This window comes from Nycticebus coucang, chromosome 19, assembly GCF_027406575.1.
Source record: "Nycticebus coucang isolate mNycCou1 chromosome 19, mNycCou1.pri, whole genome shotgun sequence".
Lineage (NCBI taxonomy): Eukaryota > Metazoa > Chordata > Mammalia > Primates > Lorisidae > Nycticebus > Nycticebus coucang.
The window spans coordinates 347205-370404 of NC_069798.1; the positions used below are offsets into that span (position 1 = coordinate 347205).

At 48.5% G+C, this 23200-nt stretch overlaps 1 protein-coding gene across 2 annotated transcripts; it reads left to right on the plus strand.

The window, feature by feature from the left end:
• Positions 1–1938: 1938 nt before the first annotated feature.
• On the plus strand, positions 1939–22801 carry CIDEA (cell death inducing DFFA like effector a). Of its 2 annotated transcripts, none has more exons than XM_053571825.1 (5): positions 1939–2325; positions 12305–12449; positions 14980–15126; positions 19171–19352; positions 22328–22801. In XM_053571825.1, exons 1-5 carry the CDS (start codon positions 2288–2290, stop codon positions 22509–22511), a joined length of 696 nt encoding a protein of 231 aa, XP_053427800.1. In that variant the 5' UTR covers positions 1939–2287; the 3' UTR covers positions 22512–22801. The 2 variants fall into 2 exon arrangements, with proteins under 2 accessions (XP_053427800.1, XP_053427801.1); XM_053571826.1 differs by lacking the exon at positions 1939–2325 and adding an exon at positions 2387–2736.
• The last annotated feature ends 399 nt before the right edge of the window (positions 22802–23200 follow it).

Here is a 23200-nt window from a genome sequence, read left to right on the forward strand (position 1 = left end):
CCCTAGCTCCCCTCTCACCCTCTCCCAGCCTTGTGCTCACAGTCAGTGCCTGGTTCTTGCCCTTGACATCTTTTACTTGGGTCACCGACAGCCCAGCATCCATGCCCTCCTTGGAGTGATCTCCTCAGAACTACACCAGACAGATCACTCTCTCGTTTCTGTTAGCTGCCCACTGTGACAGCAACTCTCACTGCCACTCAGGGCAGTACACATGTGTCCAATATGGCCACCTGACTGGTTCTTGCCAGTCTCTTCCAGAACCCACTCACCCAGCCGGGACTGCCCAAAATACACTAGTGTCCCTTTGCGTCCTTGCTTTTCCAAAAAGCAATGCAGGACAGTGTCCCCAGCCCCATGTAGGACTCTCCTCATTCATCTCTCAAGCCCCAGCACCCATGTCTCTCTTTGGACACCCTTTGGATGAAATTCATTACTTTGTTCCCTTTGCACCTCATTTATCCATCAGCAAGTGTGCAGGAAAGGCCTTCTGAGTCCAACAGCTCCAGGCCCAGACTTCACAATGAGTTGTTATACTGACTGCTGGGCTGGTCACTGGCTGTGAGACTCCTCTAGGACTTTGACCCTCACTGCTCCACAGGGGTCTGGCCCCTTCTGTGAGGTGCATGCTCAGATCAGCACATGTGAAGGGCTAAAAGAGCCCCACTATGGACTATTAGATGCTATTAAGGGATCACTGTGCTTGTGTATGTAATGTCCTTGTTTATTTACTTATTTATTTATTATTTTTACATATACATGTGTTAATTAGGTTTCCATTTTTTTGCCTTCAAAAAAATTAAAAAGGCTTAAAATTTGATAACAATAACAATGTTTAAGATAAGGACTAGAAACAAAAACCTGCTAAAGAACAAACAAACATAAACGCATTCAGAAAAGGAATCAGACAATTGCTACATCGAAATATTAAGCAATAATAATAATATTCATGCAAAGAAAGTAACATTACTTTTAATAACATTTAATGTGATGGGGTTCAAATAAAAATTTGGATAAATAACAAGAAAAACTGTCAAAATATTAACTGTGGTTGCACTCAGGGGCTGGGTATAAGGGTGTTTGTTGTAGTTCTTTCTATGCATCTCTGTATTTGTATTTTTTCACAAGAAAAATTAAAAATTTAGAAGTGAGTTGAATTGACTAGACCCATTTTCTTATCTATCAAATTGGGGGTGTGCGTGGGAGGGGCAGGTCATGATCTCTGAAGGCTGTGTCCTGCCCTGTGGCTCTTTGTGGGCCTGGAGCTGGGGTGTCCCCAGCTGGCTGAGTCGATTGGTTTCTGTGAACCACACCCAGGGCGAGGGCAGACTCACGCTGGTCCCGTCTTAGGGGGTTAACGCCTAAATCCACGTTGAGTCAGGAGAAGCAGCTCAGGCTACAGCTCTTCGGTAACAGCTCAGTTGGCAGCCAGCAGCTTCTTATTTGGCACAGGAGTGTCTGGTGAGTCTCCCCAGAAAGCTCACGCGACTCGCAGGGCTGGCGTTACCAGACTGACCCGCCTTCCACAGGCTCGGTTCTGTGAGTAAGAGCTCTGCGGGTCCCTTACAGCTCCCGCTCCTTCCTCCAGGTCTGAAACACACGGACCTGCGCCTCCCTGACACAGAAGTCTATTCTGGCGGCGCGCGCGGACCGCCCCCCCACCCCGCCCAGCTCCCTGCCCATGTGCTCAGCCCTTCCTTTCTGTGAGGCCCCTTCCTCTTGGCTCAAAGATCGTTCATAACGTCCAAAGCGTCCTTTTACCGTCTCCCTTTTGAACCCTCCCAGATGGCCCGGAGGGAAGCCGAGACACCTGCCGGGCTGTGTGTCCCGGGGGCTGCTGCGATTTCCTCCTCTCCACGCGGAAACAGGACACCAGGGGCTCTGCCTTGGGACAGCGGACTTAGCCCGTCCACGACCCGCTCCTGGACCAGAGGCCTGGGTGTAAAATCAACACGTCTGTCTTTTCCACAGCCAAACTGATGCTACCGGAATGGGCGAGGTCACCGATGGCCCCACCCCCAGAAGTACACAACTAACACCGGCTAACAAGTGACCGTAAGAGCCCGGCGCAGCCTCTGAAGTTCGAAGGCGCTCGGTCCCGCTGGTGCGGTCAGGCGGCTCTAAGGCACGCGCACGGGGATCCGGCGGCCGGAGCTCCCCAGACCGCCAAGGCCATCGCCAGTTTCCTCGCCCCGCCGGGTCAGGCCTTGCGGGGCGGGCGGGCGGGGGCGGGACCTGCCAAGGCTTTAAGAGGCGGCGCGTGCTGGAGAGGCGGCAAGGGGGCCGCACCATGGAGACCGCCTGGGACTACGCGGGAGCCCTCATCAGGCGAGCGCAGCGTCCCCCCGCGTCCCCGCGCGTCCGGACAACCCTGAGCCCCACAACCCCGCGCCCTCGATAAGCCCCTAGTCCCCCTGCGCTCCCCAAACCCCCAGCGATACGCCCCTGGTCCCCTGCGCCCCAGCCTCCCAAATAGCTGGGACTATAGGTGCCGGTCACCATGCCCGGCTATTTTTTGGGTGTAGTTGTCATTGTTAGTTGGGGGCCCGCGATACGCCCCTCGTCCCCCTGTGCCGTGAGCCCCCCGCACAACACCCAGCTGTTCCGCTGGGGCCCAGGTCGGCCGTCCAGCGGCGCGGACTCGGCCTGCGCGGGTCCCACGACTCCTCCCCTCCACCTGGCCATAGGTGCCAGCGCGGCTTCTGGGGAGCGCGGGCGTCTGTGGAGCAGGTGACAGCGGTGAGTTCAGGAGGGGTCTTGCTGATGAGGAGGACTCAGTACCAGGACCCCCGGTGCGCGTGGACAGGGCTTCGCCGGGGCCCGCGTATGGCGACAGGAGCCGGAGCGCAGAGAGGAGGGGGTGACTCTGAGCGCCGTCTGTGGGCTACCGAAGCCGGGCCTAAAGGAAGCTTCTGGAGATGCTTAATTTTAGAAAAACAGCTGTCAAAGTGTAAGGGGGTCTTTCTCCACGACACGGGCTTTCTCTATAAAAACAAAAAGCAAGTCCTAGCGGCGGTGCACCGGGAAGGAGAAACAGGCTTGCCTCATCGCTGACGCGTTTCAGCGCAAAGGTCAGGTCACCCTTGCTCCTCTCCCGGGGAGAGGGCTGCAGACATGCAGGGCGCCCAGCCCGCGTCCCCCCACCCGCCGGAGCCCACGGGCTGCAGACATGCTGGGCGCCCAGCCCGTGTCCCCCAACCCGCAGGAGCCCACTGCAGGCTGAACCGCGCCCCCCGGCCTCTGAGCTGGAGGAAGAGTTAATAGCCAGGAATTTCCTACAGCAGGTTACCCAAATTCAGACCGTTCTGTGCGGTCTCGTGTGGTCACATGTGAGGTGCAAGGGACCTGCTTACGAGCTGTTGACAAATCAGAATGAAATGTCTCATCGCCTGAGACACATTTCTTCTAACTTGGCAAGTCTAGGGCGTGAAGGTCTATTTGTTAGGGACAAACTGTTGTTGCGATTTTTTATTTATTTATTTATTTGCGATTTTCTTTGAAAATCTACCTTCTTCCAGACTGAGCTGCTGTAATTCTTTAGAATCCACATGTTTCCACACCAAACTGGAAGAAAACAACCAGTAATTTTTTATTTTTTAATTTTTATTATATTTATTTATTTATTTTGAGGCAGAGTCTCACTATGTTGCTCTGGGTAGAGTAGAGTGGGTGGCATCATAGTTCACAGCAACCTCAAACTCCTGAGCTCAAGTGATTCTCTGGTCCCAGCCTCCTGAATATCTGGGATCACAGGCCAGCTATTATTATTATTATTACTTTTTTTTTTTTTGAGACAGAGTCTCACTTTGTCACCCTTAGTAGAGTGCTATGCCGTCACAGCTCACAGCACCTCAAACTCTTGGGCTAAACCGATTGTCTTGCCTCAGCCTCCGAAGTAGCTGGAACTACAGGCACTTGCCACAAGGCATGGCTGTTTTCAGAGATAAGGTCTTACTCCCCTCAGGCTGGTCTGGAACTTGTGAGTTCAAGCAATCCACCCACCTCAGCCTCCCAGAGTGCTAGAATTAAAGGTGCCGGCTATTTTTTTTTCCTAGCTCTTGCTCAGGCTGGTCTCGAACTTCTGAGCTCAGGCAATCTGCCTATCTCGGCCTCCCAAAGTGCTGGGATTACAGCTGTGAGTCACCCCCAGGTAATTCTCCTTGAAAGGAAACACCTTTCTCCCCTGTCCTTCTGTATAGCTCTGCCTGGGCTAAGAAGCCAGTGTGCGGTCCTGACAGGTGTGCCCATTGTGGCCTCGCTGGATTCTTCTCCCTGTCCCTTAATTCAAACTACCAGATAGAGTGTGTCATAACTCTGTCTTCACTAGCAAGTGACTGCATTTTGCTAAGGGAGTAACTTGATCAATATGCAAAGTTTTGAAAAATCAGGTATTTGTAAGCAATTACATAATTTTCCGCCAGTCATTAGTTTGTTAATAAGCTGTAAGGGCCTGAGGCCATAGTCATGATAAAAGCAGCCCCAGGTCTCCTAGCAAAGCTCCAGACACCAAGGATGCCCACACAGGCGTTTACTTTCATAGACACAGTCTGGTTTGCTCTTGTGTCCTGTTGCTGATAACATTCAGGCCAGACCCTCACCCTGTCAGAAATCTGCTGAGGTTCTATATATACTTGACGGAAAATGGCTGCTCTTTGTAGTTATTTACAATATCTTTCCTTTCCTTGAGTAAGAAACTACATTTTATACAGCTGCTATTTCAGTACAAAATTTTTTTTTGAGACAGAGTCTCAAGCTGTTGCCCTGGATAGAGTGCTGTGGCGTCACAACTCACAGCAACCTCAAACTCTTGGGCTTAAGTGATTCACTTGCCTCAGCCTCCTAAGTAGCTGGGATTACAGGCACCCACCACAATGCCCGGCTATTTTTTGATTGTAATTGTCATTGTTATTTGGCAGGCCTGGGCTGGATTCGAGCCCGCCAGCTCCAGTGTATGTGGCTGGCACCCTAGCTGCTTGAGCTATAGGTGCCGAGGCTATTTCAGTACAAATTTTATCACAGTATTATTAGTGACATTAATAAGGAATTAAGTTTTCTACAAGTAAGTCTCCCAGCTTTCTGCTTCTTGAATCTAAATTCTTATTTTAATAACGTTTTGAAGTATTCAAAGACTCTGTCTCAAAAAAAAAAAAAAAAGTCTTGGTTGCCCTCGGTAGAGTGCTGTGGTGTCACAGCTCATAGCAACCTCAAATTCTTGGGGATAAGTGATTCTCTTGCCTCAGCCTCTTAAGTAGCTGGGACTACAGGCATATGCCACAACACCTGGCTCCTTTTAGAGTCGAGGTCTCATTCTGGCTAAGGGTTGTCTCAAATCCGTGAGCTCAGGCAGTCCACTCTCCTCGGCCTCCCAGAGTGTCAGGATTACAGGCGTGAGCCACCGATCCCGGCCTGAGTATTCAAAGACTTCGCAGTCATGTACTGAATATTCCTACTATGTCAAGTCTGTTGTCAGCTTGGTAGAACCCAGCTGTATGCCACACAGCCTCCTCAGGATGAGCTGCCTTTGGTCAAATGTGTTCCCACCCATGTTTTTCACATCCAACAGGACCCTGTGGGGAGCTGGAGGACAGAAAGCCCCACGGAGACCAACACTGGCTCCTTTTGCTATGGTTGGGTCAGCCCCACCACCCTCTGGCACTGCTCTAGGGCACTTCTCCAGGCCTGAGGAAAGCTCTCCCAGCCCTGCCTTCTTTCTTGGCATGACCATCCTTGAACTTACAACTCCCCTTCTTAACATTCATTGTTACTCTTGGCTTTTGTGACAGTGCTCAGTTGGCTCACATACTACTTCTGCGTGTTCTTTCTTCCTAATGAGGACATACGGGGTCCCTCAGCCATCACTGCACTCCAAACGTTCCCCGGGCATCATCTCACACAGCCTTGCTGCACCTGGCCCTTTCCCCTCCATTGCCTTCAGAATAACTATCAGCCCATAGGTTGTAAAGAAAGCTTTTTCAAGATCTGTGGCAGTCAGGTTAGTTCACATGTACTGCCAGTCTGTGGCTTGTCGCTTTATTTCTGTCACTTTCGTGAGGTGGCAACTCCTTCCCTAAGGGAGAATCACAAAGGCTCACTGTTTCCCTTCTCTTCTAGGAGACAGGCCCCTTCACAGTTTTCAAGAGTGTTCATTCTATGAAATCGGACTTCTCTTATCATCTTGATTTCTCTGAAACACCTATTTCCTCAAACAACCTATTTCCTTATTTTTCCCCTGTTAGTGAGATACTTCCCTTCCTGCTTCATGGGACTCTCTGTACCCACTTTCACAGGAATCAGGGAGCAGCTGTTTCCATGTGTTGTGTATCTAAAGCAGAAGTCTCGGGCTTCTCGGCGGCTCTGTGTCAGCGCTGTGCACCCAGCCAGTGGTAGAAATCGTTCTGGCCGTTCCATGGTTCAGAAGTAGGTTAGGTTAACCCGATATACTGTCCCTGCAGCTGGAGCAGAGAGAGTGCTCTCACAGGGTCCACTGGCTACTGTACATGTCACATGAGGCCGTCTTGCTGTCATAGCATCTAGCCCATCAAATCACGGTCCTGTTCTGTGAGGAGAATGGTGGAGTTTCATTTTTATGTCTTCAGCCATGCTGCCTGTGCTCCACCTACCTGTCCTCCAGCAGGGACCCAGTTCTCCATCACGAAACATGACAGGTTAGAACAACAATAGATTGTATGTACTTTTTTTTTCTTATTCCACAATGGGTATCTTGAGGGCAGGTGAAGGCAGGGAGGCCAGACATGGTTCCCATGTTTATCCTGTCAGATGAGAGACTGTAGGAACTTTGAGTGAGTCAGCTGTGGCAGGTCACTGGGGCATGGCTTAGGAAGGCATGTGCTCAACAGTGAGAAAATACCGGTTCTGGATGACCAGGTCAAAGGTGTGCCCCTGACCGGCAGGGGCTAGACAGAACATCTGAAGGGAGTCAGGGTGTGTCTCCCATTTCTGATTTTGGCCTACCCTGTTTCCTCAAAAATAAGACATCCTCTGAAAATAAGACCTACTTACAGGAAAGATAAGACGTCCCCTAAAAATAAGACCTAGCGCATCTTTGGTAGCACACCTTAAAATAAGACACTGTCTTATTTTCAGAGAAACAGGGTAGTATGTCTGTGAGGTGCTGTGGAAAAGTGGGAAATGGGGTTAGAGTTAGGGTTAGGGTTCAGCGACCTCAGAATCTAGAAGCCTCATGCGTATTTCCATGACTTTCTGCTCTAGGAAGAAAGAAGAGGCTTTTGCTGATGAGGCCAGGGCTTCCCCCAGCCAGGCTGTGGTGTCCCGAGGCAGGCACGCCCATGAAGATAAGCTGAGCTGCACTCTGGGCCTGTTCTAACACCTGCTAACTCTGACCTCCTTAACTTCTTAACTTCCCTGAGCCTTGGTTTACTCATTGGGAAGACTCACCTGGCAGCGACTTTGTAGTGCCCAGTGTGCACAGGTGTCTGGCACCAAGCAGACTCAGGCCTGTCTTCCAGCATTCCTAGCAGGAACCTCAATACCTGGTTTAAGCTCAGAGGCTGTGGTGAGGTGGGGGCAAAGCCAGGCCTCATGTGCAGTACAATCTGGCTAAATCCCTCTGCCCCTCCAGCAGCTCAGAAGGGATGATAATGTGTGTGAGTTACCTCTGATGTTAGTACGGTCAACATCTTGTTCATGGGGTTGTGTAACTGAAAACCTGCTGTGACTCTTTTTGATTTAATCAAGGCAAAGGTTCAGCCAGCCCTACGGAATGCTGTGGTTGGAGTCCTGGCTCCAATATCCTTGGTGGGTCTCAGGCAGAGGCCCACAGGTCCTTCTGATGGGTGGCCCAGGCCAGGGACCCCTGATCCAGCATGTTCCTGTTGGCATTACCTCAATGGAAAAACTCATGTAGCAACTTTGTTTACCCAAAAGGAAGAGGAGTTGTGAGGTGAGCTCACAATGCTGCTCTTCTGTGTAGCTCTCCGGGTCAATGTGTAATAACAGCTTACTCCCTCCACTTAAACCCTTGGCAGGCCAGGCGTGGTGGCTCACATCTGTAATCCTAGCACTCTGGGAGGCCGAGATGGGTGGATTACCTGAGCTCACGGATTCAAGACCAGCCTAAGCAAGAGCAAGACCCTGTCTCTAAAAAAGAGCTGGGCATTGGGTGGACACCTGTAGTCCCAGCTACTCGGGAGGCTGAGGAAAGAGGATCACTTGAGCCCAAGAGTTTGAGGTTGCTGTGAGCTGTGATGCCACAGCACTCTACTGAGGGTGACAAAGTGAGTCTCTGTTTCAAAAAAAGAAAAACAAAATATAAAAATAAAAAATCCTGGGCGGCGCCTGTGGCTCAGTCGGTAAGGCGCCGGCCCCATATACCGAGGGTGGCGGGTTCAAGCCCAGCCCCGGCCAAACTGCAACCAAAAAATAGCCGGGCGTTGTGGCGGGCGCCTGTAGTCCCAGCTGCTCGGGAGGCTGAGGCAAGAGAATCGCTTAAGCCCAGGAGTTGGAGATTGCTGTGAGCTGTGTGAGGCCACGGCACTCTACCGAGGGCCATAAAGTGAGACTCTGTCTCTACAAAAAATAAAAAAAAAAATAAAAAACCCTTGGCTTTGGACAAACAGGATCAGGTTCCATCTCTCCCTTACTAACTGGGTGACACTGAGAAGCCACTCAGCTTTAGTTTCCTCTGAGAAACTAAATAGAGTTATCTGGGGCAGTGCTTTCCTTGGAAGGGTGTGAGAACAATAGCTAATCCATGTTAAAGAGTTTAAAGAGTAGCACACTGCTGCCAGAGCAAGAGCTCAGAGGGCAGCAGCTCTGGGGCACTGACGGGATGTTGGCCAGATGCACTGGGCAATCAGATCTCACAATCTGGGTCTGGGATGGACGCCCGTCTACTGCCAGGGCGCAGAGGTGAGGCACAGACACTCACACCTGTGGAGAAGGTCCTGAGGCTGCCGACCAAGCTGGTGGCATGAACTTAACCTCACAATTTGAGTGTCAATCTGTCACCACACTATCAGTTTTTTGTGCCAAATTCCCTGGTGAGTCATTGAACTTTCACTCGTGTCCTTGCATAGGGCTTCAAGGTAGACACCAAACCACTTAAAATGTGTGCGGCTAACGCTAAGCTAGTTATTTTTTTTTTTTTTTTTTTTTTTGTAGAGACAGAGTCTCACTTTATGGACCTCGGTAGAGTGCCATGGCATCACACAGCTCACAGCAACCTCCAACTCCTGGGCTCAAGCGATTCCCTTGCCTCAGCCTCCCAAGTAGCTGGGACTACAGGCGCCCGCCACAACGCCCGGCTATTTTTTTGGTTGCAGTTTGGCCGGGGCCGGGTTTGAACCCGCCACCCTCGGTATATGGGGCCGGTGCCTTACCGACTGAGCCATCGGCACCGCCCGCTAAGCTAGTTATTATAGAAAGCATGACAAGTCTTTGTCCATAAGGAAATTTCAGTCTCATAGGGAAAATTAAGCGATTTAAATGAGAATATATGTATGTGTTTTGGGGGCAAGGCACAATTGTAAGAGGGACTTTACCTAATAAATGCAATCAGTGTAACCTGGTTTCTTATACCCTCAATGAATCCCCAACAATAAAAAAAGGAGAAAAAAAGAAGAATGGAGAATATAGGCGTGTGTATAATGCAGTGCTAAGTCATAGGGGATAGAGTTATCTGGACAAACTGGGTCAGAAAGCATTGAGGGCTCACTTCCTATCTTCTACCAGGTTGTCCTAAAAATAAAGCCCTTTGTTTCCTTCTCCTGAATGTACTTGTGAGGTATTTGTCCCACGATCAACCCCTGTTTGAGCACCTACAGTAGGAAGGATGTGTGTGGGTGTGGGAGCTAAATGAGGTCGCCTGATCACTGTCACAGCGCCCAGCACTGAGACCTGAAACCTTGCCACATCTGTTTACCCTAATTTTACTATTTAGAATCTTTGTTGTTTTTTTTTTGGAATCTTTTTTTTTTTTGCAGTTTTTGGTCAGGGCTAGGTTTGAACTCGCCACCTCCAGCATACGGGGCCGGTGCCCTACCCCTTTGAGCCATAGGCACTACAGTCTCAAGCTGTCGCCCTGCGTAGAGTGCTGTGGTGTCCCAGCTCACAGCAACCTCAAACTCTTGGGTTCAAGCGATTCTCTTGCTTCAGCCTCCCAAGTAGCTGGGACTACAGGTGCCCTCCACAGTGTCCAGCTATTTTTTTTTTTTTTTTTGAGACAAGGTCTCACTCTTGCTCAGGTTCATCTCAAGCTCATGAGCTCTGGCAGTCCACCCATCTCGGCCTTCCAAGTGCTGGGATTACAGGTGTGAGCCACTGAGCCCAGTCTTGGAATCGTTTCTTTATGCCTCCATCTCACAATGTAAAAAAAGTCTGCAGTCCTAGAGGAGAGCTCTTTACACATTGCTCAATTGGGATAATTTCTAGTGACAGCAGCAAGGCCATCTGTCTCCCCTCATGGAGCTTTGTTTTGTTTTGTATTTTCTTACCTCTAAACACCGACCTATAAAAATGAAAGTTTTTTTTTTTTTTTTTTTTTTTTTTTTGTGGTTTTTGGCCGGGGCTGGGTTTGAACCTAGCACCTCCAGCATATGGGACCGGCACCCTACTCCTTGAGCTACAGGCGCCGCCCTGAAAGTTTTTTTTGTTTGTTTGTTTTGGGTTGTTTTGGAGGGGGACAGAGTCTCACTGTGTTGCCCCATGCTAGAGTGTCATAGCTCACAGCAACCTCAAACTTCTGGGATCAAGAGATTCTCTTGCTTCAGCCTTCTTAGTAGCTGGGATTACAGGTGCCTGTCATAACACCCAGCTAGTTTTTCGATTTTTAGTAGAGATGGGGTCTTGCTTTTACTCAGGCTTGTCTGGAACTCCTGAACTGAAGCAATCCACCTGATCTGGCCTCCCAGAGTGCTGGGATTAGAGGCGTAAGCTACTGCGTCTGACAAGTTATTTTTCCATTAAGCTGGTCACCACCAGACAAGTTATTTTTAAAAAACCTCTTGATTTTTGGCTTAGAAGCATGAGGTAGTGTGTCAAAGGTAGTTTGGCGTTTCTTTAATTGCTATCCAAAACTTCATCTGTTCACCACCACACAACTCTTCTCATTCTTTACTCACTCAGTATCCCCAGAGGCAAAGGACAGGGCCCGGGCCTGGAGCTCTGGCCTGACATCTCTCATCTGGGAATCGAGAAAACTAAGCCTCTGTCACAGGGTTTCCTGAGAATTAAGCAAGTTAATATTTATGAAGCAAAATGTTTGTTTGTTGAGCAACTTTAGAGTAGTAACTGCTTATCAGCTATTTCTTATTTATCCAGTCTTATTACTTTTTTTAGTTGCTAGGTAACTAATGTTTAATAATCAAGGGCTGCTTTTTTTTTTCCTCAAAAAATTGTCTTGATTTGGTTTTGCTATAGTTGTTTTATTTTTCCATGTTAGTGCTTTTATAGTGATTGTTTGAATTAATTCTTTGGTAAATATGGAACTTACTCCAGCTTTAAAGTTCTTTTCCTTATTATTCCAACCACATAGTTATTCTGTTGTTCTTGTTTTTTTTTTTAAGTAGATTTCAAAAACTTGGTTAATTACTCCAGTGACCAATATCTAGTTTTCAAGCTAGTATCTGGGTTGGTCTCACTGTATAAATATAGAGCTCTGTGTCTGCGCCTGTGTGCACCTAAATCTCTAGCTCTGCTTACCTACTTTGTAGCAACTACAAATTGCTCATTTGGATTTTTTATTCTAGAACTCATCTGTATTTGCAGAATATAATTTTTATTTCCTTCTTGTGTTTGATGCCCTTACTATTTTTTTTTTTTTTTGTAGAGACAGAGTTTCACTTTATGGCCCTCGGTAGAGTGCCGTGGCCTCACACAGCTCACAGCAACCTCCAACTCCTGGGCTTCAGCGATTCTCTTGCCTCAGCCTCCCAAGTAGTTGGGACTACGGGCGCCCGCCACAATGCCCAGCTATTTTTTGGTTGCAGTTTGGCCGGGGCCGGGTTTGAACCCGTCACCCTTGGTATATGGGGCCGGTGCCCTACCGACTGAGCCAAAGGCGCCTCCTGCCCTTACTGTTTTTATTAAAGCAGGGTTGGCAAGGACTTTGAATGATCTGGTAAAATAGGGTAAAGATAGTTGGGTTTTTTTAATCTGATGCAGTACTGTTTGTTTCTTGGAAATAAGTGTATGTGTGTATATAATTTTTAGTAACTCCCAACCACAGAATTTCTTTCTTTTAAATGCAAATGTTAAAATTGCATGATTTCTGTGTACTTCAAAACTTTTCTTAAAGATTCTTTTTTTCACTTTCTACCCCCATTTTCAGGCCCCTGACATTTATGGGATCACGGACCAAGCAAGTCCTGCTCACCCCCCTCATGCATCCAGCCCGCCCCTTCCGAGTCTCCAACCACAACAGGAGCAGCCGGCGAGGGGTGATGGCCAGCAGCCTCAAGGAGCTCATTAGCAAGGTACGTGCCTCTCCACCAGCTTACAAGGGCAGCCCGAGCTCTCCCAGGGCCCCGGTCTTGTGTACAAAGCCCATGAAAAGGCAGAAGTCTGAAGAAAAACAAAATGCCCTGGCCAACAGAGTAAGAACCTCTATCTAGAAAAAGAATTAGGCAGGTGTTACCCTCAATGAATCCCAAACAATTAAAAAAAAAAAAATAGTACTAGGCAGGTATGATAGTGCATACCTATAGTCCCAGCTACTTCGGAGGCTGAAGCAGGAGGATTACTTGAGCCTAGGAATTTGAGACTAACCTGGGCAACATAATGAGACCCTATCTCTTTTAAAAACCCAAAACAAGGCCCAGGCACAGTGGCTCATGCCTGTAATCCCAGCACTCTGGAACGCTGAGTCTGGCAGATCACCTGAGCTCACGAGTTCGAGACCACTCTGAGATAGAGCACGACCCAGTCTCTAAAAATAGCCTTGCATTGTGGCAGACACCTATAGTCCCAGCTACTTGGGAGGCTGAGGCCAAGAGAATCAATTGAGCCCACGAGTTTGAGGTTACTGTGAGCTATGTGCCAAGGCATTCTACAAGGGTGACAAGGTGAGACTCTGTCTTGAAAAAACAAAATAAAACAAAATAAACCCCAAAACAGAGGGTGAGCTTGAGAGAGATATGGGGAATCCCTGTGATGGTTATGGGGTTTCTTGAAGAATAGCAATGCTCTAAAGCTGATTGTGCTTGTGGTTGGCCAGCTCTGGACATCCTGTAAATCATCAGATTGTACACTTTAAAATGGAGGAATTGTGGCTCAGTGCCTGTAGCTCAGCAGCTAGGGCGCCAGCCATATCACCAGGGCTGGCAGATTTGAACCCCGCCAGGGCCTCCCGAACAACAATAGCAACTACAAAAAAAAAATCCGGGTGTTGTGGCGGGCACCTGTAGTCCCAGTTACTTGGGAGGCTAAGGCAAGAGAATCACTTAAACCCAAGAGTTTGAGGTTGCTGTGAGCTGTGATGCCATGGCACTCTACCAAGGGCAACAAAGTGAGACTGTCTCAAAAAAAAAAGGGGGGGGTAATTGTGTGATAGGTGAATTATGTCTCAATAAAGCTGCTTTAAAAAGAGAGAGAAAGGCTGGTGCGGTGGCTCATACATGTAGTAGCACTCAGGGAGGCAGAGGCAAGAGGATCGCTTTAGCCCAAAGGTTAAAGGTTGCTGTGAGCTATGACACCATGACACTCTACCCAGAGTGACAGAGTAAAACTCTGTCTCCAAAATAAAAGAGAGAAAAAGAAAAAAAAATAGCATGTTAAACTCAGACCTTCTCTAGGCCTCAGAGAGTCTGAGGTAGCCCTTTCTAAGTGGGTAAAGGCCAGGTATAAATAATCAGAGGGAAGTAGTATTATGTCTCTATCTGTGGAAGATTTAGGCACAGAGTGACACCCTTCAGAGTAGTCCCCAGAGGATAATGTGGCTTTGTGTCTTTGACAGGCCGGAAGGCAGGGAAAGTGCAGACTCTGGATGTCTGTTTTTGATTATAAAGACAAGAGAGAATAGTCCTCAATCTAAGGAAGTGTCCTAGGCCACCAAAAAGGAAGGGTCCTAGACTCTCAGAAGCAGACACAGGCCATGAGGAACAAGCATCCAGCATGCAGTCTCTGAAGCAGGTGTTCACACACACCCCTGGAGACTCTGCTCTGAAATGTCATACATGCAGGATTTCTCTTTTCATCCATCTCACTAAGTAGGTAATCTTAGAAATTATAAATATTATTCAATATAATCACTTACCTCATGTCTCTTAAGAAGATAAATTTGGGGGCAGTGCCCACGGCTCAAAGGAGGCAAAGGGGTACCAGCCCCATATGCTGGAGGTGGCGAGTTCAAACCCAGCCCCGGCCAAAAACTGTAAAAAAAAAAAAAAGAAGATAAATTCAGCTCGGTGCATGTAGCTCAGTGGTTAGGGCACCGACCACATGTGCCAGGGCCGGTGGGTTCAAAGCCGGCCCGTGCCTGATAAATAACAACGACGACAACAACAACAAAAATAGCAGGGCATTGTGGTGGGCACCTGTAGTCCTAGCTACCTGGGAGGCTGAGGCAGGAGAATTGCTCGAACCCAAGAGTTTGAGATTGCTGTGAGCTGTGATGCCACAGCACTCTACCAAGGGTGACAAAGTGAGACTTGGTCTCAAAAAAAAAAAAAAAACCTGAACTTCCTGGCTGGGCATAGTGGTGTGCACCTATAGTCGTAGCTACTTGGGAGGCTGAGGCAAGAGGATCGTTAAACCCAAGAGTTTAAGGCTGCAGTGAGCTGTGATCACACCAATGCAACAGAGCCAGACCCCACCTCAAAACAGCAACAACAAAAAAATTCCCTTTTCCCAAACAAAGACTGAGTCATAGACACTAATCAAGGTATATATTTTCCACTGAAATTTCATCCAAATCAGCCACCGTTCCTGAAAACAGACTTAGCACATGCTGTGGGGTGACCCAGTGGGAACATCGCACTTCATTCCATTTCTGTCCTGCAATCCTAGACCCTGGATGCCCTGGTCATCACCGCTGGGCTGGTCACTCTGGTGCTGGAGGAAGACGGCACTGTGGTGGACACAGAGGAGTTCTTCCAGACCTTGGGAGACAACACGCATCTCATGATCTTGGAAAAAGGACAGAAGTGGACTCCGGTAAGCACAACACGGTCATTCAAACGGCTCCCGGGTAGGCTTTTCACCTACAAAAGCATGTGCCCTCCTTAGGTGACTGGAGCACTTTCTAAACACTCTGCATTCTCCTAACAACTGGATCTCTGTGAACTTGGGCTATGTGATTTATGGTAAATAATTCTGAGGAACAGGCTTTTGCCAGAGAGTAGCTACAGAAGCTGTGAAATGAACAGAACTGACCTGGTGACTATTCACGGTCTTGGTTCTTGGAGGCCAGACAGGCTAATATAGCCAACAAAGGCAGGGCAGGGTGTGCATGTGTGTGTCTTTGTAAACGCAGAGGTTTAGCAAAGCAAAGAGATAGAATGAAGTTTCTGGGAAATTAGATGACATATCTTGAAAAGCCCTCTACCATAAAACACCTAAAGATGCAAAGCAAAGCACTAAAACATCTTTTTCAATCTATGACCTTCAAGAAAGGGGAATCCTGACTCAGCGCCCGTAGCACAGTGGTTACATACACTGAGGCTGGCGGGTTCAAACCCAGCCCAGGCCAGCTAAACAACAATGACAACTGCAACAGAAAAATAGCCGGGCATTTTTTGGTGGGTGCCTATAGTCCCAGCTACTTGGGAGGCTGAGGAAAGAGAATTGCTTGAGCCCAAGAGTTTGAGGTTGCTGTGAGCTGTGACACCACAGCACTCTACCTAGGGCGACATAGTGAGACTCTGTCTCCAAAAAAAGTGGTGGGGGGAAATCCTCAGAGGTCAAAGTTCTCACAAGAGTGAGAGTCCGGAGAGGAAAGCAGACACGAAAGCTTTTCTCAGAGAGAAAAGACCGTGGACCTCTGGCCTGTGAGCACCCACCAACCTCAGCGACCCAAGGCTTCAGCTTCCATAGATGCTGGAAGGCGGAAGGCAGAGTCTCAGGCTGGTACAGAGAGGGACATCAGATGTGAGAAGTCTCCATAAAACAGAATCTAACGGGTTCCTCCTGAGAATCTGTGGGCATAAACTACCCTCATGGGGGTTTAGGCTCTACTGAGTCCCAAACACCTAAGCAGAGAGATCCGGAGAGAAATATCAGTTTACACAGGGGACTCTCTTTACTCAAGGAGTTGCTCACCGGCCTAGTGCCCAGGGTGGAAATGTTCAAAAATACACAAAAAATAATCAAAAGTAACAAGGAGCAAGAGATAATAAGAGAGAACTAAACAGATTTGAAACAATCAAGTAGGTTTTCTGGAATTGAAAAATACTGTATAAGGCTCAGCACCCATAGCTCAGTGGTTAGAGTGCTGGCCACATCCACCGAGGCTGGCGGGTTCGAACCCAGCCCGAGCCTGCTAAACAACAATCACAACTATACCACCACCAACCACCAACAACAAAAAAGCCAGACATTGTGGTGGGTGCCTGTAGTCCCAGCTACTTGGGAGGCTGAGGCAAGAGAATCACTTAAGCCCTAGAATTTAAGGTTGCTGTGAGCTGTGACACTACAGCACTCTACAGAGGGGGACATAGTGAGACTGTCTCAAAAAAAATACTGTATAAAAATAAATATAAAATCCAGCAAATGGACACTCAGGTAGACAGGACTGGAGACAATAAGGGACTTGGAAGATGTCCAAGGAAGGTGCCCATGGCATAAAATAGCAAGGGAGGTGGGGACACGGAGGGCCCTAGAGACAAGGCTGAGAGAATCAGGCACTGCTCTGTTCAGCATCCTGAGGGTAAGGAAGGGTTGTCTTTTTAAATTAGACACAATGCACAAGCTGTTTAAGAAGGTGGGAGAAGATATAAATCTATTCATTAAGAATATTATTCATCAAAAGATACTATAAAGGATATTAAACAAGCCACAAAATGGGAAAGAGGTGTTCTCAACATAACCTTGCAAAGGATTGGTATTCAGCAAATGTAAAGAACTTAGATAAACCCATTTGGAAACAACAGCAGTCCAATTAAAAAATAGGCACAAGACAGGGGCAGCCCTCTCTGAATGAACAATTAAATACAGGAGAAAATGCTCAGCCTCCTTGGTGATTAGGAAATTTTAAGGAAAGACCACAACAAGACACCATTTCATACCATTAGATTTGGTATGGTTATACTTATTTTTCATTTTTTTTTTTTTTTGTAGAGACAGAGTCTTACTTTATGGCCCTTGGTAGAGTGCCGTGGCCTCACACAGCTCACAGCAACCTCCAACTCCTGGGCTTCAGTGATTCTCTTGCCTCAGCCTCCCAAGTAGCTGGGACCACAGGCGCCCGCCACAACGCCCGGCTATTTTTTGGTTGCAGTTTGGCTGGGGCCGGGTTCGAACCCGTCACCCTCGGTATATGGGGCCGGCGCCCTACCGACTGAGCCACAGGCGCCGCCCCTTTTTTTTTTTTTTTCTTATTTTTCATTTTTAAGATATGGAACAACAAACTCTTTTTTTCTTTTCTTTTCTTTTTCTTTTTTGAGACAGAGTCTTACTCTATTGGCCCGGCTAGAGTACACTGGCATCGTAGGTCACAGCAACCTCAAACTCCTGGGCTCAAGCCATCCTCCTGCCTCAGCCTCCCAAGTAGGCACCCACCACAACACCCTGCTAATTTTTCTATTTTTAGTATACTAGAAATGGGGGTCTCACTCTTGCTCAGGCTGGTCTTGAACTCCCGAACTCAAGCCATCCTCCCTCCTCAGACTCCCAGAGCATGATGATCACAGGTGTAAGCCATAGCACCTGGCCAACAGACTCTTACCCTTCCACCAACTATTTGAAACAGCAGTTTGCCTTCATGACCCAAACATGAAGCAGCAACTTTTTCCCCAAACATATCCTGAAACTGATGTGTCCACGTCAGGAGCTGGGCATAAGAGCGTCCCTGCCAACAACGCCTCTGCCGAGAGCAAGCCCTGGAAACCATACGCCTAGCAGTGCACTTCTGGGTGAATGCACATGAATAAAGTGTCACACGGTCACAGACTGGAATGCAGAAGTGCACCTGCCGTGTGCAGAGTGAAAAGATCACAGCACCTTAAACAAGGGCCGCTCACATTCCTTCATCTCAGGACCCCTTTACACTCTTACAATTAATGAGAACCCCAAATAGCTTTCATTTATGTGGGCTATGTCAACAGACTCTGAAGATAGCTATCAGAGGTTTCCCCTCTGGGGACATTTGCCCCTTGGGAGTACCTGGCAGTGTCAGAAGCACAGTCGGCTGTTTGGGATGGCGGGTGCTACTGGCACCTAGTGGTAGCGCCTGGAGGTGCAGCGGCCGTCTGAGCGCCCGGGGTTCCAAAGGGCCTCAGCGCCAACGTTGAGAAGCTGTAAGCCGTATACCTGGGTAGCTCTGACCATGTTGTGGCCATAAAAGAAGTCAAGTCGCCAGGTAGCCGAGGGTGGCCTTCAGCTGTGCGAGTTTTCACAGCATTGGGAGACAGTATCCTTTGAGCAGTGAGATCCCAAAACTTGGGCCTGAAGCCAGATCAGATTTTTCTTGAGTCACTAAGCTGAAAGTAGCTAAGGGACAGGACTTGGCTGTGTATTTGGATGTAGTATAAGCAGATTGGTTGGCTCTAAAACAGCGGTTCTCAGCCTGTGGGTCGCAACCCCTTTGTAGCAATGCAAATACATCCTGTATATCAGCTATTTACATTGCAACTTATAACAGTAGCAAAATTACAGTTATGAAGTAGCAATGAAAATAATTTTATGGTTGAGGGTCACCACAACATGAGGAACTGTATTAAAGGGTCGCAGCATTAGGAGGCATTAGGAAGGTTGAGAACCACTGCTCTAAAAACTAACTGGACATTGTGGTAAATACCTGTAGTCCCCACTACTCGGAAGGCTGAGGCAAGAGAATCACTTGAGCCTAAGAGTTTGAGGTTGCTGTAAGTTGTGACACCACAACAAAGGGAGACTCTGTCTCAAAAAATAAAAAAAAAGAATGACTTGGGTAATCAGCAGCCTGGTCACTGGCAGATTTAAATGGACATCTGTAACATTCTACAGCTCTAAGGTCAGGGTTGGGGACACTCCTAACATCCACTCCTCTCTTCATTCCTGCAGGGTAGCAGGTATGTCCCCACGTGCCAGCAGCCAAAGAAATCGGGGATTGCAAGAGTCACCTTTGATTTATACAAGTTGAACCCTAAGGACTTCATCGGCTGCCTCAATGTGAAGGCCACTCTGTATGAGATGTACTCCATGTCCTATGACATCCGGTGCACGGGGCTCAAGGCCCTGTTGAGGTAACAAACTCCAGGGGTCAACTTTGGGGATCTGGAAGCTTCGCAGGGGCCCAGCACAGGTGGCAATTCTCACCTGTTCCTCTGTACAGCCACCCAGTGCCAGGAGCCCCCTGGCCTATGGCAGTTGTCATTAGGAGTGTTAATAATTGTTAATAATTCATGCCTTATTTCCTAGGCTGATTTCACAAAACAGAAGGTCTTAAGCCAAAACAGAAGATTTTTTTTTTCCTCCAAAGGCCATCAAATACTAAATGGAAACAAAAGCTAAATAATAAATGTAAAGAACTAAATTTCTACTGGGCACCTATAGCTAACCCATTAGAGCACCAGCTCTGTACACACAGGAGTGGTGGGTTCAAACCTGGCCTGGGCCTACTTAACAAAATAAATAAATAAATAAATGATATTGTTTTAGCTCAGGATTGCCTGAGCTCACAAATTCAAGACCAGCCTGAGCCAGAGCAAGAACTCATCTCTAAAACTACTACCTGGTGTTGTGGTGGATGCCTGGAGTCCCAGCTAATTGGGAGGCTGAAGCAAGAGAATCGCCTGAGCTCAAGAGTTTGAGGTTGCTGTGAGTTGTGATACTACAGCACTCAACCAAGGGCTACAAAGACTCTGTCTCAAAGAAAAAAAAAAAAAAAGAACCAAATTTCTTTTAAGAACTAGAGCGCCTTAATTCTAGCAATGACAACTAAGCTGGTACCATGGAGGTTCCGGCCCAGTCTACAGGAGCAGCCACCTAGACCTTGACAGATAATCCTCTGCACCTGTCTCTGGCCTGTGTTGTGGGATAGTCATACTCCTCCTCCTTACATCAGGGCCCATCATCCCAGAGGCTGGGGCCAGGCTGGCTGCAGAGCACCCAGGAGAGAGGGCTTCTAGGCGACAGAACCCCAACCTGCACCACAGACCTATTTGAACAAATTCTGTACAGGCAAAATGACCCCTGTCTGGGTGTTCCTTCTCCATAATCAGAGTGGTAACCCTGTCACCAAGCCCTCCTCTGAGTAACCAGCTGTGTGACCTTTCACAGGTTATTTAATGTCTCTGAGCTGTGGTTTCATCCTGTTTAAAGTGAGAAGGCTGCTTCTGAGTTCTTCATGAGTGCCTGGGCTTTGCGTACACCTTCTGCTCCATTAAACTTACCATGGAGCTCTGAAGAATGAATTCTCTGTGCAGGGAGTGGGTAGAGGAGAGGGGCTGACTGCAGCAGGAAGGGCTTTGAGGAGAGTTGGAGTCCTCGGCAGTCCTGCCATCCTGGCCTCCCTGCAAACCCCCGGCAGGGCCTGGCTTGTTGTCTTTCAGAGTGTGTGAGGGTGAGGCCTGCTCTGACCTGCTGTGAGCATGACGCCAGGAGAAGAAATGCTTTGGAGACAAGTGTGTTCCCCTCTGGGGGGTCTCCTGTGGGCACCCCTGGTTGGCTCGGGTGCATGGCCCCTCCATGGCCTCAGTTTCTCGTGTCTTTTTTTTTTTTTTTTTTTGGTTTTTGGCCGGGGCTGGGTTTGAACCTGCCACCTCCGGCATATGGGACCGGCGCCCTACTCCTTGAGCCATAGGCGCCGCCCATGGCCTCAGTTTCTCAATCAGAGCTGTCAGCAGCTAAGTCCTAGACTTGAGTGTTGTTCTGACATTGAAATTCTGAATCCCAAGAGACCATCTTCATTTTGCTGAAATGGGAGAAAGTAGCCATATTCTTTGATTTTTAAAGTGAGATAGGAAGGTTGCAACTTAGAAAGGTATAATAAGTAAACATCACTCCAAATCCTGGCACAGCAGCGCATGCCTATAATCCTAGAATTCTGGGAGACCCAGATGGGTGGATCACCTGAGCTCAGGAGTTCAAGACCAGCCTGAGCAAGAGCAAGACCCCCAACTCTAAAAATAGAAAAACTAGCCGGGCATGGCGGCAGGTGCCTTCTCCCAGCTACTCAGGAGGCTGAAGCAAGAGTTTGAAGTTGCTGTGAGCTATGATGATGCCATGGTACTCTACCCAGAGGACAGAGTGAGACTCTTCCTTTTTTTTTTTTTTTTTTTTTTTGAGACAAAGGAAAATTCAGCCTTCCTACTACTAATCCTCACAGACTGAGATCTGACAGCACGGCAAGTCAAGGCCTTGGCTGCCCAGGGTCTGTATGGGAGGCATGTGCCCAACTAACTCTCTGCTGCCACCAACAAAGTGAAAGGATTTTAAATCTGAAACAAAGGCTTGGCACCCATAGCACAGTGGTTATAGCACTGGCCACATACCCCAAAGGCTGGCGGGTTTGAACCCGGCCCGGGCCAGCTGAACAACAGTAACAACTGCAACAAAAAAATAGCCGGTTGTTGTGGCAGGCGCCTGTGGTCCCAGCTGCTCGGGAGGCTGAGGCAGGAGAATGGCTTAAGCCCAAGAGTTAGAGGTTGCTGTGACCTGTGACACCACAGCACTCTAACTAGGGTGACATAGTGAGACTCTGTCTCAAAAAAAAAAAAAAATCTGCATGAATTCCTTTAGCTTCAGCCTAGGTAAAGGAAAAGAACTTGAGTCAAGCTTTTTAAATGTTTTTAGTTCACTGTAACACTCATGTCAGACTCACCCTTAGAACTTGAGGCCAGCACGGGGCAAAGTTGTCCCTCCTGTAACTTTGGGAACAAGTTGGACTATCCCAACCATCTTGGACAAAGTGGATCATAGGGTCACACTTCCAGTTTCTGCTAAGACTTTCCTTCAACCAGACTTGTCCCCCCCCAAGCTGACCAGGTGGAAGTCAGAAATGAGCTCTGCACCCTCCCAGGTAGGGCGGGACACTGGCACCCCCCAACCGCTGACGGTGAACCATCTGCCATCTGCACAAGGAGCTAGTGGGAGCCCAGCACCCACCAGCCCCGGACTCGTGCACCCTGAGCTCCAGCTAGGTGGGGCGCGTGCTGGGGAGTGCACAGTCCCGTGCTCACTGAGATCCCAAGCCTGACACCCTGTTTTCTTGTTGTAGGAGCCTGCTGCGGTTCTTGTCCCACACTGCCCAGGTGACTGGACACTTCCTCATCTACTTGGGTACATACATGCTCCGAGTGCTGGGTGACACAGAAGAACGGCCCTCCCTCCAGTCACATGCCTGGGGCCAGTTCACGTCTGGAAAAGGTCTTAGGCTTCGGAGGGCTCAGCCTGTGTCCTAACCTGAATACTGTCTTGAGTGACAAGTTTTGAAGATGCCTTAATGTTCTGACCTGCATGCACTTATAGGTTGCTGGTCACTCTGCTCAGGGGTGATGTGCTGCTGAAGGAAAGGGCTTGGTGGCATCTGAAGTGGGGCTGTGCCACAGGGCACCCTGCCGGAGAGGGGGCATGGGGGCCCTGAGGCTGGGGGGCACCAAGCAGCTGGTGGGTCCTGCAGGTACATCAGACCTACTTGGCTCCTCACTTCCTGCAATGAACAAATCATAAGAGTCACTCTTAAGACCTGTAATACTTCCTTGTGTCTCTTTCATCTCTCAAAAAGGCAAATAGTACATTTATATAGAAGCAAATCTCAGCGAGAAATGTTCTACTAACAGCTATAATCACTTCTAAGTCTTTAGTTTATTTACACTGGCCCAGCGCGGTGGCTCACTCCTGTCATCCCAACACTCTGGGAGGCTGAGGCAGGAGGAGCCTTGAGCTCAGGAGTTTGAGACCAGCCTGAGCAAGAGCAAGACCCTGTCTCTACTAAAAATAGAAAAATTAGTCAGGGATTATGGAGGGGGCGTGGAGTCCCAGCTACCCAGGAGCCTACGGCAAGAGGATCTCTTGAACCCAAGAGTTTGAGGTTGCTGTGAGCTATGATGCCACTGCACTCTTCTGAGGGTGACAGAATGAGACTGTCTCA